At 42.6% G+C, this 14,662-nt stretch overlaps 1 protein-coding gene across 1 annotated transcript in view; it reads left to right on the top strand.

The window, feature by feature from the left end:
• Positions 1-14,662, top strand: part of ADCY8 (adenylate cyclase 8) — a 259,560-nt gene that overhangs the window by 94,687 nt on the left and 150,211 nt on the right. The window contains exon 4 of the mRNA XM_021688464.1: positions 6,337-6,448. Within this exon, the coding sequence (XP_021544139.1) occupies positions 6,337-6,448 (112 nt within the window). The remainder of the gene's footprint in view (positions 1-6,336; positions 6,449-14,662) is intronic.

Raw genomic sequence — 14,662 nt, 5'->3', positions numbered from 1 at the left:
ATCCTGGAGTCCCGGGATCGAGTCCCGCATCGGGCTCCCTGCTCGGCGGGGAGTCTGCTTCTCCCTCTGACCCTCCTCCCTCTCGTGCTCTCTGTCTCTCATTCTCTCTCTCGCAAATAAATAAAATCTTAAAAAAAAAAGAATGATTTATTATATGAGATATATAGATATGTAGATATGAAAAGAATATTATGAAAGTGCCTGTCACCATGGAAAAAGTGATGGTGGGGGAGGAGTAATTACCCTTAATAAAGAAAGAAAAAAAAGGAAAAACTAAACAAGCTTGCACACCCACACCAACATACTTGGGAGCCTTAAGTTCAATAAATGACATGTTTGGCTTTCTTTCTGCACCATCAGTTTTCAGTGCTTCCCTTAGTCAAGAACAACTAAAGTGATTTCTGCCTTCCCCACCTCACCCATTTATTTTAAACCATTAAACTGAGTTCTTAAGCTTGAGACAGACCCTCTTGCAGAAGTGCACACTGCACTAAATTAGAATTGGGTTTGCTGCCCTGCATTTCTCAATGGCCTCAGCCCACAGCAAAGAAGCCGTTCTAGCAGAAGAGTCTGCAGACCCTGCTGCCACACTGGGCCTCTCTGGCCATCACTGAGGCAGTTGGGGGGGAGGGGCGGGCGGGGTGGGCGGGATGCCCACCGCTCCCTCTGGTATCGGGAAGAGGAATTCTGGGAAGGGTGATGGGGTCCCTCCAGCCACTGCAAGGTTGCTAGTTGCTAAAATAAGACCAGAGATGAGAAAAGCAGAGAAGGGTGGTCCTTAGCCCATGTCTGAGAACAAAGCCAGACCGGCTGCTCTGCCCTGTTCCCCAGCCCCTAGAGCACACCCACTGCAGTGGAGGGAACATTTTTTAAATTATTTCCAATCCTGTGTCTGTCTCTTCAGGGCAACCCACCTAGTTCATTCTTTCTCCTCTGTTGCTTATATTATTGTCTGTTGTTTTGTGACCCTTCCCTAAAAACAGTCTGCTGTAAATGTCTGACTCTTGATTATATTTCCTACAATTCTTGGCCTCCTGTTGTGTATGTAGGCATCCACATGTTGGTACAGTGTGTATGGTAAGGCGTGCACGCGGCCCTTCCTGTGCCCAGGGGACTGGAAACCAGTGGATTAGGCTTCTCGTTCCAGAACACATTCTCTGAGCCACATCTCCTGCTAGACTTTGGCTGCATCATTTCATCTTTTGGGGCCTCATTTTCCTAATCTAAAAGCTGCACTGTTTACAATGGACAGTTTGGATTCTCATGTTGATTTCAGCTCTGTGCATTTGAGACTTTCCTGGATTCTCTCTGGAGACCTACTTGGCCACTTGATGTTTTACTGGAAGTCTTTTGGGCTTCTAGTCCCTCCTGCTCAATTCTATTCATTTCCCCTATTTTTTCCCATATATTTAAGACGCTTACATTATTCAGAGTAATACTGTCTGCTCCAACAAATCACTTCTCAATTACATTGATTTAAATTCAATAACATTTTTCCACACAACTGCCCACTGCTGATGTTCCTGGTCGGCGGGTGACTCAGGGACAAAGGCCCCCGAGTTTTATATCTGGGTCCTCCCCTGGACTCAGAGTTTTTGGCATTCGGCTCTTGGAGGAGAAACGGGTAGAAAAGGCACACCTCCTTGGCCCAGAGATAACATGTATCACTTCTGTTCAGATTCCATTGATGAGACCCATGATCCCATGGCCCTACCCAGACACGAGAAGAAAACAGAATCCCCAGCTCAGCGGCCTTTCCTAGTGACAGGGGAACATGGATTTGGAGGATGGTTCGCTTCTCTCCCAAAGCTCCCTTCCCCTTCCTCTCGCCCAGCCCCACGCCATGTACATTGGCACATTTGCTGGCGCACATTGTTTGGATCTACTCAGGAGGCAGATTTGTCTTTACCTCTCCCGGTGTTAGACAGTTCAATGAACCTTCATCAGGGATCAGAAAATCCTTAATTTTAGAGGCTTACTCAGTCTACCGCTTTCTGGGCTGGCTGTTCTCTCCAGTCAGCCCTGTCCACATGGGTAGCCACCACACTGGCCATGTAGACCAGAGTTTCATGTACAAGCAAAATGCAACTGAGTGGGCCCAGAGAACCTGTTGGCTTTTGAGACCTATCTGCATGGCAATCTATTAAACACTCTCTGACTCCCAAAAATCTCCCCAAGGAGTTACATATCCTCCACTTATCAAGAACTATGTTGTGATTTAAAAGTTACCCACTTGTAGGTAATGATACAGAGTTGCTTCAGTGATCTCTTCTTTATTATCAAGAAAATGGAAGCTCAGAGAGGTTAAATAAACTTTCCAAGGACACACAGTTAGGAAGAATAGTCTACCTAGGGCCCATGTTCCTAACGATTCTTCAGAACTGTGCTAAAGCTTTCTTCAAGTCTCTCCATTTGCAGAACAACTATTAGGTAACGACACTTATTTTTAGCCAAATAAACAACTTACATAAGCAAATTAGATTTGAAAATTAACATGGCCTCTTCAGTACATTCTAAAATGAATACACTCCAAGATGATTATCATGGAAGGTTCCAAGTTCATACCTAGAATCAAGAGACCTGACCTGGAGTTCACCACTTGAGGGATAGCACACCAGAGTGATAAAGAATACAGATTGCAGAGCCAGGCTGCCTGGTTCAAATCCTAGCTTTTCATGTCCATGGGCAAGTTACTCAGGTCTCCATCTCCTTATCTGTAAAATGGAGATGGTCACAGTAGGTCCCACCTCATGGATTGTTATGAGGAACGAACGAGTTCATACATGTGGGACTTAGGACAGTCCACAGGAGATACTCTGTAAATGTTGCTGTAACTCTTCTTATTCCCGTTTGTGTCAACAGTTAGGAATTCTTTCAGCTGCAGGTAACGAATGATCTAATTACTTTCTCCTCTGATACCTCTCTTCTCTCATTACCTCTCAAATGCAATCATTCAATTCTAGTACATTTTTGTAAAATAATGAAAAGAGCTAACACATTTACGGAGCACTTACTATGCCAGGCACTGTGCTAAGCACTTGCTACCCACCAACGAGACAGATACTAGAATTATCTCCTGCTCGCAAATCAAAGGCTTAGAGAAGTTCAGGAAGTTACCCAACGTCCTGGTATTCGTAAGTGGTGAGCTGGGCTCTGAACTCTGATCTGTCTAGACTCAAATCCTATGCATTTGGTCCTATGCACTTGGCAGATGCTGTGCCATGGGAACGCTGTACAGGACGGTGACCATGTAGTGACTTGCCCAGAGGAAACCATATACACTAGAAATCTAAAGGCATCAGGCGCATGCTTAAACCCCTTCACTGGCTTTCCATCACTTTCAGGACAAAGTCTGTATTCTTGAACCTGGCTTACCAGCCCATTTCCAACATTGCCCTGCTCCGCATCTCTAACTCACACACTCTCTCTCTCTCCCCTCTTCTTTTCCCCACCCCATTGCTCAGTGCTACCCTCTGACCAGCTGCCCCTGAATTCTTGCAGAGCTTCGGTACATTTGCCCCACTTCCACCAGACCCTAGGAGGTGCCGATTGCTCTGCTCAGACTGCCCATCCTACTCACTTTACCATCTGTCTAGTTACATGGGTCCTTCAAAACTCAGCTGAGACTTTGTTGCATCGGGAAACTCTTGATCCCCTGTGACTGGTCATCCCTCAGTGTGTCCTTCTGTCAGAGTACAGTGGTCCCCCTGTTTTCTGTGGTTTCAGTTTCCCACGGTTAACTGCAGTCCAGAAGCAGATGACCCTCCTCTGACTTAATGTCAGAAGGTAAACAGTAGCTTCACACTGGAGTGCAGTGCCTGTCTCATTCCGTCACTCACCCCTCGCTTCATCTTATTACATAGGCATTTTATCATCTCTCATCACAAGAATAGTGGGTACAGATGTTTTCAGAGAGAGACCACAGTCACATAACTTTACAGTATATTGCTATCATTGTTCTATTTTATTACTATTGTTGTTAATTTCTTGCTGTGCCTAATTTAGAAATTAAACTTTTTTTTTTTAAGAAATTAAGCTCTATCATAGGTATGCATGTATAGGGGGAAAAAAATAGTCTCTATAGAATTCAGTACTATCTGTAGGTTCAGGAATCCCCTGGGGGTCTTAGAATAGATCCTCCTCCCCCACCCACCGTCCTTGCATAAGGAGAGGGCTGCTGTATTCATCTCCTGTGTTGTTTCTGTCTTTCTCCTTGACTGGCCTACCTCAGTCCCTACACTGTGAGCATCTTGAGACACCCACTGCATCTTTTTTATCATTTAATCCAACTTCCTAGTACAATGTGTAGCTAGACACATGGTAGATGCACAGATATTTGCTAAAATAATGAAAGCATTACATAATTAATTCAAGCAATAGTTGTTGTTTTTTTTTTAAACCGGGGCCTGATTCCTAATCAGTCCATAAATGGGCTTCAGGGAAGGTGCAAATTCCTTGAAATGAAGTGCAAAATTGTGAATACTTGTGCATTTTTAGGAGAGAGAATTCATAGCCCCTATCAGATTCTTAAAAGGGTTTATAACGGAGACAAATTTAAGAACCACTGAATACTGAGGTTAGTAACCAATGTAAGTCAACACACATTGCACAATGTCTTCTGGCTAATTAACCTATCACATTAAAACTAAGTTACACTGATTGTAAGACTTGCCATTATTTTATGCAACAGTAAGAAAAATAAAAACGAAAAGTTTGAAACACTGCTAAGATGGTATCCTAGCTTCAAAGATGATACAACATGAAAAGTGCCTCTGCTCTTTTTTATGTTCTTCTTTTTTTAATTTTAATTCCAATATAGTTAACACACAGTGTTATATTAGTTTCAGGTATACAATATAGTGATTCAACAATTCTATACATGATTCAGGGCTCATCACAGTAAATGTACTCTTAATCCCCATCACCTATTTCCCCCATCGCCCACCCACCTCCCCTCTGGTGACCACCAGTTTGTTCTCTATGGTTAAGAGTCTGTTTCTTGGTTTGTCTCTCTCTCTTTTTCCCCTTTTGCTCATTTTTTGTTTGTTTGTTTCTTAAATTCAACATATGAGTGAGATCATGTGGTATTGGTCTTTCTCTGACTGACATATTTCACTTAGAATTATACTTTCTAGCTCCATCTATGTCATTGCAAATGGCAAGATTTTACTCTTTTTAAAGGCTGAATAATGTTCTATTGCATATATATACCACATCTTCTTTATCCAGTCATCGATTGATGGACACTTTGGCTGCTTCCATAATTTGGCTATTGTAAATAATACTGCAAAAATAATAATTTTTTCAAATTAATGTTTTCATATTCCTTGGATAAATACCCAGTAGTGGAATTACTGGATCATTTAATTTTTTGAGGACTCCATCCTGTTTTCCACAGTGGCTGCACCAGTTTGCATTCCTACCAACAGGGCACGAGGCTTCCTTTTGCTCCACAGAGGGACCTCTGCTCTTGCCTGGGTCCCTGAGCTGGTACGGAGAGGTGGGGGGGGGGGCAGTGCCCTACAGTTTAAGTGGACAACCCCAACTCTGCCACGTATTACGAGGGGACTGTTAGGCAAGTCTCCTTGCCTCTCTGAGCCCCAGTTTGCTCATCTTCACAGTGGAGTGGCATCCCCACATACTCACTGGGTGGATGAACTAAGGCAGGCTCATACAGTGCCTTGCTTTCAGATGGCTTTCAAGGACTACCCCCTTCCCTTACTTTCCTCATCCCTTATGCCAAACATACGCAGAGCTAAGACCTAACCCCACTTAAATCCTTAGTCAGTGTGAGAGTTTTAGGCAATGAACTATTCTGCCTGAGGTCTCCCAGCTCTGTTACCTATTCCCATAATTTTTTAAAAATGCCACTCTCTATTTGCCTGCAATTTTAGGTATGTCATTTGCTGGAGATAATGAGATTTTTTTTTTATTCTTTGTTCCCCTGTGTCCATTTCACACTATGTTCACAGCATCTGCATTGTAGTTCACTGTGAAAACAGAGAGGTAATTCGTAAAGCTTCATTTTGCTTTCCACAACAAATTGATCTGTTCATAGTGACAAATTCCCTTTGGGGTTGTTTGCATTGCCCACACTCCATGGCCCTGCACAGGAAGAAGGGCTTTCCGTTGCCCCCTTGCCCTTCCTGAACCCCTGGGGGGACTCTGTCTGCTGAGATATTTGTTAAATACTGACACGTTCCTCCTGACTCTCATGGCAGGGAAAACTAGAATCTCAGACCACGGTTGAGTTATTTGGATGGTGTTGATGTCTTCCAGGATGGAGTAAAATATTAATATGCCTTCTCCCCACCCTGTTCCTCCCCTGTTGTCTAGTATTCTTTTTGCAGATGTTAAAGGATTTACCAACCTCTCCACAACCTTGTCCGCCCAGGAGCTGGTCCGGATGCTCAACGAGCTCTTTGCCAGATTTGATCGACTGGCCCATGTGAGTTGAATTTAATTCCCTTCTAGTCTTTTGTGGGAGTGAGGGACTGCATGCGGAATTAGGGAGAGGAGGACTCAGGCTTCATCACCAGTTATCTCCTGTCCTGCTTCCTCTTCCCTGGTGTGGACCCTCAAGCCCCGCACCTTCTGGGAACCAATAGTAGTTATTTACAGATGTCGGATGGGAGGTTTGTCAGATTAATTTTCCCAATTGAGAGATAGCCGGTTGAGTGACAGTTAAGCCAAAGCCCTTCTTTTCTGTTTTCTGCCCCTTCCCCCCATTACTCCCCTCTTCGTGTGGCCAGGTACCATCCAGCTGCAGCCTCGGTTTAGTTCAGGCAGTATTGGCTGCCTGCAGCTTTCCAGCCAACTCCAGCCATCTGAAACAAATTAGCCTGTTCTTGAGAGCCAGCAATCCACTGGACCGCCATTTTGTTTGACCTAGCCTAACAGCTTTGCTTTTAGCCAACAGGACACTATCTTTATTTTTCAGCTGGCTCGAGAGAACAGGCTAAAGGAGATGGACATTTGCTCTCAAAACACAGATTCCTAGTCCTAAAGCATACAAGTTGCAGAAGAATATCACTGTCACACTGTACTTTAGAGTGGGCTTTAGGTTCAAACAGGCATGCCTTAATTTCCTTCTTTGTAAAGTGTGTTTCTATCAGTGCCAACTTCACAGGGCTCTTGAGAGAATCCCATGCAATCATATCAAGTGGGAGTTCATTTTTCAGAGCGTCCAAATGTTCGAATTTAACGCTGTCTCCGTCCAACAAGAGCCATTCATACTTGTATCTGAGGACCTGCTAGGTGTTGTGCACTGTGCTATGTGTCGGGAGCGTGGGAATAACAAAAACACACTTTGTCCTTCCTAGAATTAAGTCTAGCCAGGGACACATCAATAAATGATCAATGCACAATGTGTTGTGTGTATGATGAGGGTGAGTCTGGGATGCTGTGGGAAGGCAGACTCCGCACATAACCCTTGCATCAGAGAAGACTTTCCGGAGAAAGTTACTCTTAGACTGAGTCTTAAAAATGGGAAAAGAAATACAATTGAATACTATTCAGCAACAAAAAGGAGTAAACCACGGAGACACGCAGCAATATCAGTGAATCTCCAAAGCAATATGCCAAGTGAAGGAAGTCAGATGGATAAGCCTAGATAACGTTATGATTCCGTTTATAATACATTCTAGAAAAGGCAAAATTATAAGGACAGAAAAGAGATAAATGGTGGCCAGGAGTTGGAGGTGGACAGAGCACGATTGATTGCATAGAAGCATGGGGTGCAGTGATTTGGGGAGTGATGTGGCTCTCCATATGTGAGCAGGACTGTACCCTTTTTCAAAATAGTCAGCTTTATTGTTTATAAATTGTACACCAATTAGCAAAGTGAAGAAGACAAGGACAGTCATTTTTTTAAAGATCTATTTATTTATTTGAGAGCATGAGCGGGAGGGGCAGAGGAAGAGAGAGAGAATCTCAAGCAGACTGACTCCAAGCTGAGGGCAGAGCCTGACGGGGGTGGGGGGGGGGGCTCAATCCCAGGACCGTGAGATCACGACCTGAGCTGAAACCAAGAATTGGATGCTTAACTGACAGTACCACCCAGGTGCCCCTGTCAGGGAAGATCATTTTATGCCAAGGGGAAAACAAAGATAAAGATGCTACCCTGTATGTGTGGAGAAACCAGAAGAGATTTAGTGCTGCGGGAGGGGCAAGTGAAGGTAGGGAGGGGTGGAGATGAGGCCAGAGAGATGGCCAAGGACCTGCCAAGGAACCCGCCTTGTAACCTGTAGTTACTGGACAGCTGTAAATAGGAGACTTGACTTGGCAGAGGAGGAGGGGCAAACCGAGCCCCCCTCCAGCCCCCTACCCCAGGGGAAGGGTTGAGTTTACCTGAAGGGCTGGAAATTTGGAGGTGGAGAAGAATGTATGCCACTTCTTTTTACTGTTGCACCTCTGGGGCTTGGTGCCAGTTCCAATAATTATTCTACTTCATATTACGGTTCTGACTATTTCTGTTCAAAGACCTAAGATGACCAAAAATGGCCTTCCAGTGAGAATCAACAGATGTGATCGGGGTCAATTTTTAGAGTCATGGTAAATAAACGCCACTGCCCCAGGGATGGTTGCTAAGTAAAATCTAACCCAAGTTGTTTAACCAACATTTATTGCTAGGTACTGTGCAAGACTCTGGCAAGACAAAACCCGTCCCAGCCCTCAGGAAGCTCAAGTCTGGTAAAGGGAGAGCAAATCCATAAGAATTGCAGGACAGAGTGGGTTCAAGCCACAATAGGCTAGGCGCAGAAGTCCTGGTGGAGGAAGGAGCAGCCAGTGCTTGGGCGAGGGGGCGGGGGCAATGGTGGTGATTTGGTAGCACCCAGAGAAGTGGCCGTGTGCAGGCGGGGTCTTGAAGAAGAGCAGGAGCTTCCCTGGTATCAGATTAGACCAAAACAAACAAACAAAAATACCTCCTAGGCTGAGCTGTGGTGCACACGCAGGAAAATGTGAAAATTCAAGAATGTGCTGTTTGTTTGAGGAGTTATAAGAAGCTAAAGATTGGGGCACCTGGGTGGTTCAGTCAGTTAAGTATCTGCCTTCGGCTCAGGTCATGATCTCAGGGTCCTGGGATGGAGCCCTGCATCGGGCTCCCTGCTCAGTGGAGAGTCTGCTTCTCCTTCTCTCCCCGCCTTTGCACGTGCGCACACTCTCTGTCTCTCAAATAAATAAATAAAAATCTTAAATAAAAAAAAGAAGCTAAAGATTACTAGAACATCAAGGGCAGGGACACTGTAGTGAGAAAGGAGCTTAGAGAGCAAGCAGAAGTACGTTTGGAGGGCATGGTGCAACTTTTTAGGGGATGTGAACTTTGTCCTGTAACTGGGCCTTTCCCCTGGTTACCTTACACACAGTGCAGGGGGAGGGGGGAGACAGGGTACACAACCCGTTGGTCCGCAATGGGTGCAAGAAGCTATCATCCATCTTTTGGGGTGAGGCTTACTGAAATTTTAAGAAAAACTTTTTGGAGAAAAAAAAATTAAGCACAGATCCATGGTGGAGTAAAATTATTATTAATTTGATAAGACTATTAAACGCTCATCAACTGCCTGGTGTATGTTACTTACCGCTCTGGGTGTTTGCCCTGGATTCCCTAATTCAGTTCTCACAACAGACCTAGAAGATAGGTTATTTATTGTTCCCATTTTACAGAATGAGTGACTGAGGCTCAAAGAAGTAATCTTCCTAGAACCTGGTAGGTGGGTGTATCTGTGATTCAGGCCGACTGGCCCAGCTGCTCGCTTTTTTTTTTTAAGATTTTATTTATTTATTTATTTATTTGAGAGAGAGCGAGCGAGAGCACAGGAGAAGAGTAAGAGGGAAAAGCAGGTTCCCTGCCAAGCAGGGAGCAGGATGCTGGAATCATGACCTATGCAGAAGGCAGACTACTTAACCCAGTGAGCCACCCAGGGGTCCCACAAGTGCTCCATCTTGACCACCAAGCAATGCCATAGGCATTTCAGGAGACAGAACACAAGACATTGGCAGATGTGTTGCTGCCCATGCAGGAGCTTGAAGGGTTAGATGCGTGGGACTTCAGGTGTGGGCTGGACTTGAATGTACCTGTGCAATTCCTCTCTGTGTCTCCGTTTTCTGTCAGAATTGCAATGGAGGATAAATGGAAAAAAAAAAAAGACAAAACAAAACACATGAAATGTCTCTTAACCTAGAGACTGTCTCCACATAAATACTCAGCACCCATTAGCGCTCCGTAGCTCTGACCCCCACCCCGGGTGCATCAGTATCTATTACTCTCAGGGACCTCCCTGGAAAAGTTTGAGAAACACTGCCAGTAAAAACAATTCTACTCATCTTGGAATGAGAAAACCTACTTTCAGTGCCTTTTGCCCCCAGCGGTGGGCCAGTCACTTAACCAACTGGGTCAAACTCTGCTTCTGTATAAAAAGGTTTTAGAGTTGACCATTTTTGCATTTTTTAGCATCGAGATTCTGTGGCTTTATAAAGATTATCTGTCTCACCATGAGTTTTCCACTGTAGATTTGTTTATGTTGCATATCAGAGAGAATTCACCTTGCATGTGAATTTCATACACTGTACCTCTTTCTCTACAGCATTATTGAAATGCAGGAAATTTCAAAGCTTCCTCTTAAAATTCCTCTTAGTTTGATTGAACTCCTGAGTGCCCTTGTGGTTCAGGCTGCTCAGAATAGAGCTTTTTTGTTTGTTTTTCTTTTTCTTTTTTAAAGATTTTATTTATTTATTTGAGAGAGAGCTAGAGAGAGAGAGAGCATGAGCTGAGGGGAGAGGTAGCGAGAGAGAGAGAAGCAGACTCCCTGATGAGCAAGGAGCCCGATGCGGGACTCGATCCCAGGACCCTGGGACCATGACCTGAGCCGAAGGCAGACGCTTAACCAACTGAGCCATCCAGGAGCCCCTGATTTTGTTTTTTGGTCCTTGACAGTGCCCTTGGCAAATTTTGTACCTTTCTGTCTTTGATCTTTTTTTAAAATACTCTCTGCCCACTCCTCCCCCATCCAAATTAAGAACGAAGAATTTGCATACTATTATGAAGGCTTTAAAATTGTAAAACAAAGAACATATTTACTGTTACGCAGTTGACATGATTGTACCTTAAACTTTATTTTAAACTGCTGACAAAAAAAAAAATAAATAAATAAATAAATAAATAAACTGCTGACAAACTGGAAGCAACCTAAATTATTGCTGGAAGGAATAAATCCAACACTATGGAAAGGGAATGAACAGATTAAAAAGAATGAGCTAGCCATTTCTGTACTGACATAGAAATTCAAGACCTGTTTTGCCTGAAAAAAAGCATGTCTCAGATCCATAAACATGGTATAATATGGCTAAGGATTGATACGGCTGCAGAGGATGAAAAATAGTACATATATATAAACATGTAATGTACTTGTAGATGCATAGTAGCCTCTGAGGAGGGGAACAGAGCCAGGCTTCCAGGCGGCTCTGTGTCTGAGGGGGAGGGACTTCCCAGGAGGATTTATCTACGAGGACAATATATTCATGTCACTTGTGTAATGACAATTAAATAGAATCTTATAAAATTGTCATGATTTCTAATACAACTTTCTCAAAAATACATAATGTTTTTGTTCTGAGAGTCTTTCATTTTTTTTTAAGATTTTATTTTATTTATATGTCCGAGAGAGAGAGCAAAGGCAGGGGAGAGGCAGAGGGAGAAGCAGGCTCCCCGCCCAGTAAGGAGCCAAATCCGGGACTCGATCCAAGGAGCCTGGATTCATGACCTGAGCCGAAGGCAGATGCTAAACGGACTGAGCCACCCAGGTGTCCCAGTCTTTCGCTTTTTATTGACTTTTTTTCTGATTACTAAAGCCATACTTACTCATTATGTAAAATTCAAACATCAAAGATATAGAGAATACAGCAAGTATACATCCCTGTAATCCTATCCCTCTCCAATAATATAACTATCTTTGGTAATTTGGTGCTTTTATCATTTCATTATCATCTATGATCAACATGATTTCATAAACTTCCAAAATTTTTATACTATATCATAGCCATCGAGATGGGAAGAAAAGGATTATATTAAAACTCACTTAATAAAATTTGCAAGAAAACTCTCACCCTACTTTATTTTTCCTTTTCAGTATCTTTTTTTCAAAGCAACCTGCTTCCTTAATATTAACTTTCTGAAGCAGTTTCTGGTAAAAAGAAGTTGCTTGGATATTACTGTCAAGTCATCTGACAGCTCACAGGAATTGATCAGAAAAATGTGCCTGCAAATTGACAGAACTTGACAGACCAGACAGGTCTTTCATGTGTGTATATTTTTATATTTCACACACACACACACACACACACCATTTATGTTGAGCTCAAAGTTTTTCAAAGAGGCTGCCAAACCCCACCTTTTGTTTATAAGAAAAATGGACCCTGGGCACAAACATTTTCACTTTATTATGTGTGCCTGCATCCAGAAGGATGATAAACCATTTTACACCATTTGCTTCGAAAACATGTTTTTGTCAGGAGAGCTACCATTCTGGACTCTGTCATCATGTCTTCAGTTTCCTGGAGAAAGAGCATGGAGTTCAGCAAAGGTCAGATAGACACAGGTGTGAATTCCAGTTCTGCCTCTTATTTGCTTTGTGACCTTCGCTTACTTAAGCCATCTGTGAAATGGCACATGACTCAAAATGTGCTCATGAAAATTCACCAGGATAAATGGAATGCAATTAACTCATCGCCTGGCACATAGTAGATGCTCAATAAATATTATTTCCTTTCCCTACTTAAGTTTTTCCAGAATGCTTTTACCTCTGTTTTCATGGAAAAGTCACTGATTGATGAATATCAATGAATGTCACATGTAGTCCATAACCTTTTTTAAAAATTTTTTAAAGTTTTTATTTAAATTCCGGTTAGTTAATATACAGTGTGATATTAATTTCAGGTATACAATACAGTGATTCAGCAGTTTCATACATCACCCAGTGCTCATCCCAACAAGTGCGTTCCTTAATCCACATCACTTATTTCACCACTCCCCCACCCTCTTCCCCTCTGGTAACCATCAGTTTGTTCTCTGCAGTTAAGAGCCTGTTTCTTGGTTTCTCCTTTCTCTCTTTTTTCCCCCTTTGCTTATTTGTTTTGTTTCTTAAATTCCACATATGAATAAAGTCATAGGGTACTTGTCTTTCTCTGACTGACTTATTTTGCTTAGAATTATACTCTCTAGTTCCATGCATGTTGTGCAAGTGGCAAAATTTCATTCTTTTTTATGGCTGAGTAATATTCCATTGTATATATATGCCACCTCTTCTTTATCCATTCATCAGTTATCAAAAGAAAGGCTTCTGCACAGCAGAGGAAACAATCAACAAAACTAAAAGACAACCTACAGAATGGAAGAAGATATTTGTAAATGACATATCTGATAAAGGGTTAGTATACAAAATATATGAAGAACTTATAAAACTCAACACTCAAAAAAACAAATAATCCAATTAAAAAATGGGCAGAAGACATGAATAGACATTATTCCAAAGGAGACATCCAGATGGCCAACAGACACATGAAAAGATGCTCAACATCACTCATCATCAGGAAAATGGAAATCAAAACTACAATGAGATATCATCTCATACTTGTCAGAATGGCTAAAATCAACAACACAAGAAACAACAGATGGTGGTGAGCATGTGGAGAAAAGGGAACCCTCATGCACGGTTGGTGGGAATGCAGACTGGTACAGCCACTCCGGAAAACAGTATGGAGTTTCCTCAAAAAGTTAAAAATAGAATTACCTCTATAATCCAGCAAATGCACTGTTAGGTATTTACTCAAAGAATACAAAAATACTAATTCAAAGGGATACATGCATCCCAGTGTTTATAGCAGCATTATTTACAATAGCCAAATTATGGAAACAGCCTAAATACCCATCAACTGATGAATGGTTAAAGAAGGTGTGGTCTATATATACAGTGGAATATTACTCAACCACAAAAAAGAATGAAATCTTGCCATATCATTACTTTTAGCCAGCTGATCTGTGGCACAGGAAATTTTTCACGTATTTCCTATCTCTCATACTGAAACGTTCACATATAAAAACAGGTGTAAATCCTACCTGTCCTCCTGTGTTCAGGGCTGTTATGACAAGACTCAAAGGAAGAAAGATCACTGAACACTGGGATGGCTATTTCCAAGGTGTTTGTTCTCATTGCTACCTTTGCTAACTGATGGCCATGCTTACTTTATTATGTATTAAGAACAAGATGGGTTACTGTGACACGTTTTCTAGATGGGGAATTGAAACTCACATATCAGTGGCTTCAGTGATTTAGCCAAGGTCAAACAGCTGGTAAATGTGACCAGAATGCAGATGTCAGATTCTTAGACTAGAACATTTCCTGCTCTACCCTTCCCCACCGCCAACACACAGTGCTCCAGACTATCATTAGTCTGAGTCACTCAGAGCAGGTTCTGCCCCCAAAGAGTATGGTTGACTGAATTCACCTACTGAGCCTCTCAGCCTCAGTGTTCTCAGCAAAATCTCAATCAGTGATTTATTTGATCAGTGGTTCTTAAATGCTCTTTCACAATCAAGTATCAGTAAGTTCAGTTTGTGGCCATGAGATAAAATATACACATACTTATCTGCAATGTAGTGAGTTTTCAT

Source organism: Neomonachus schauinslandi, chromosome 4 (assembly GCF_002201575.2).
Source record: "Neomonachus schauinslandi chromosome 4, ASM220157v2, whole genome shotgun sequence".
NCBI lineage: Eukaryota > Metazoa > Chordata > Mammalia > Carnivora > Phocidae > Neomonachus > Neomonachus schauinslandi.
Note: the sequence above shows the minus strand (reverse complement) of the source record. Positions and strands in the feature narration are given on the sequence as shown.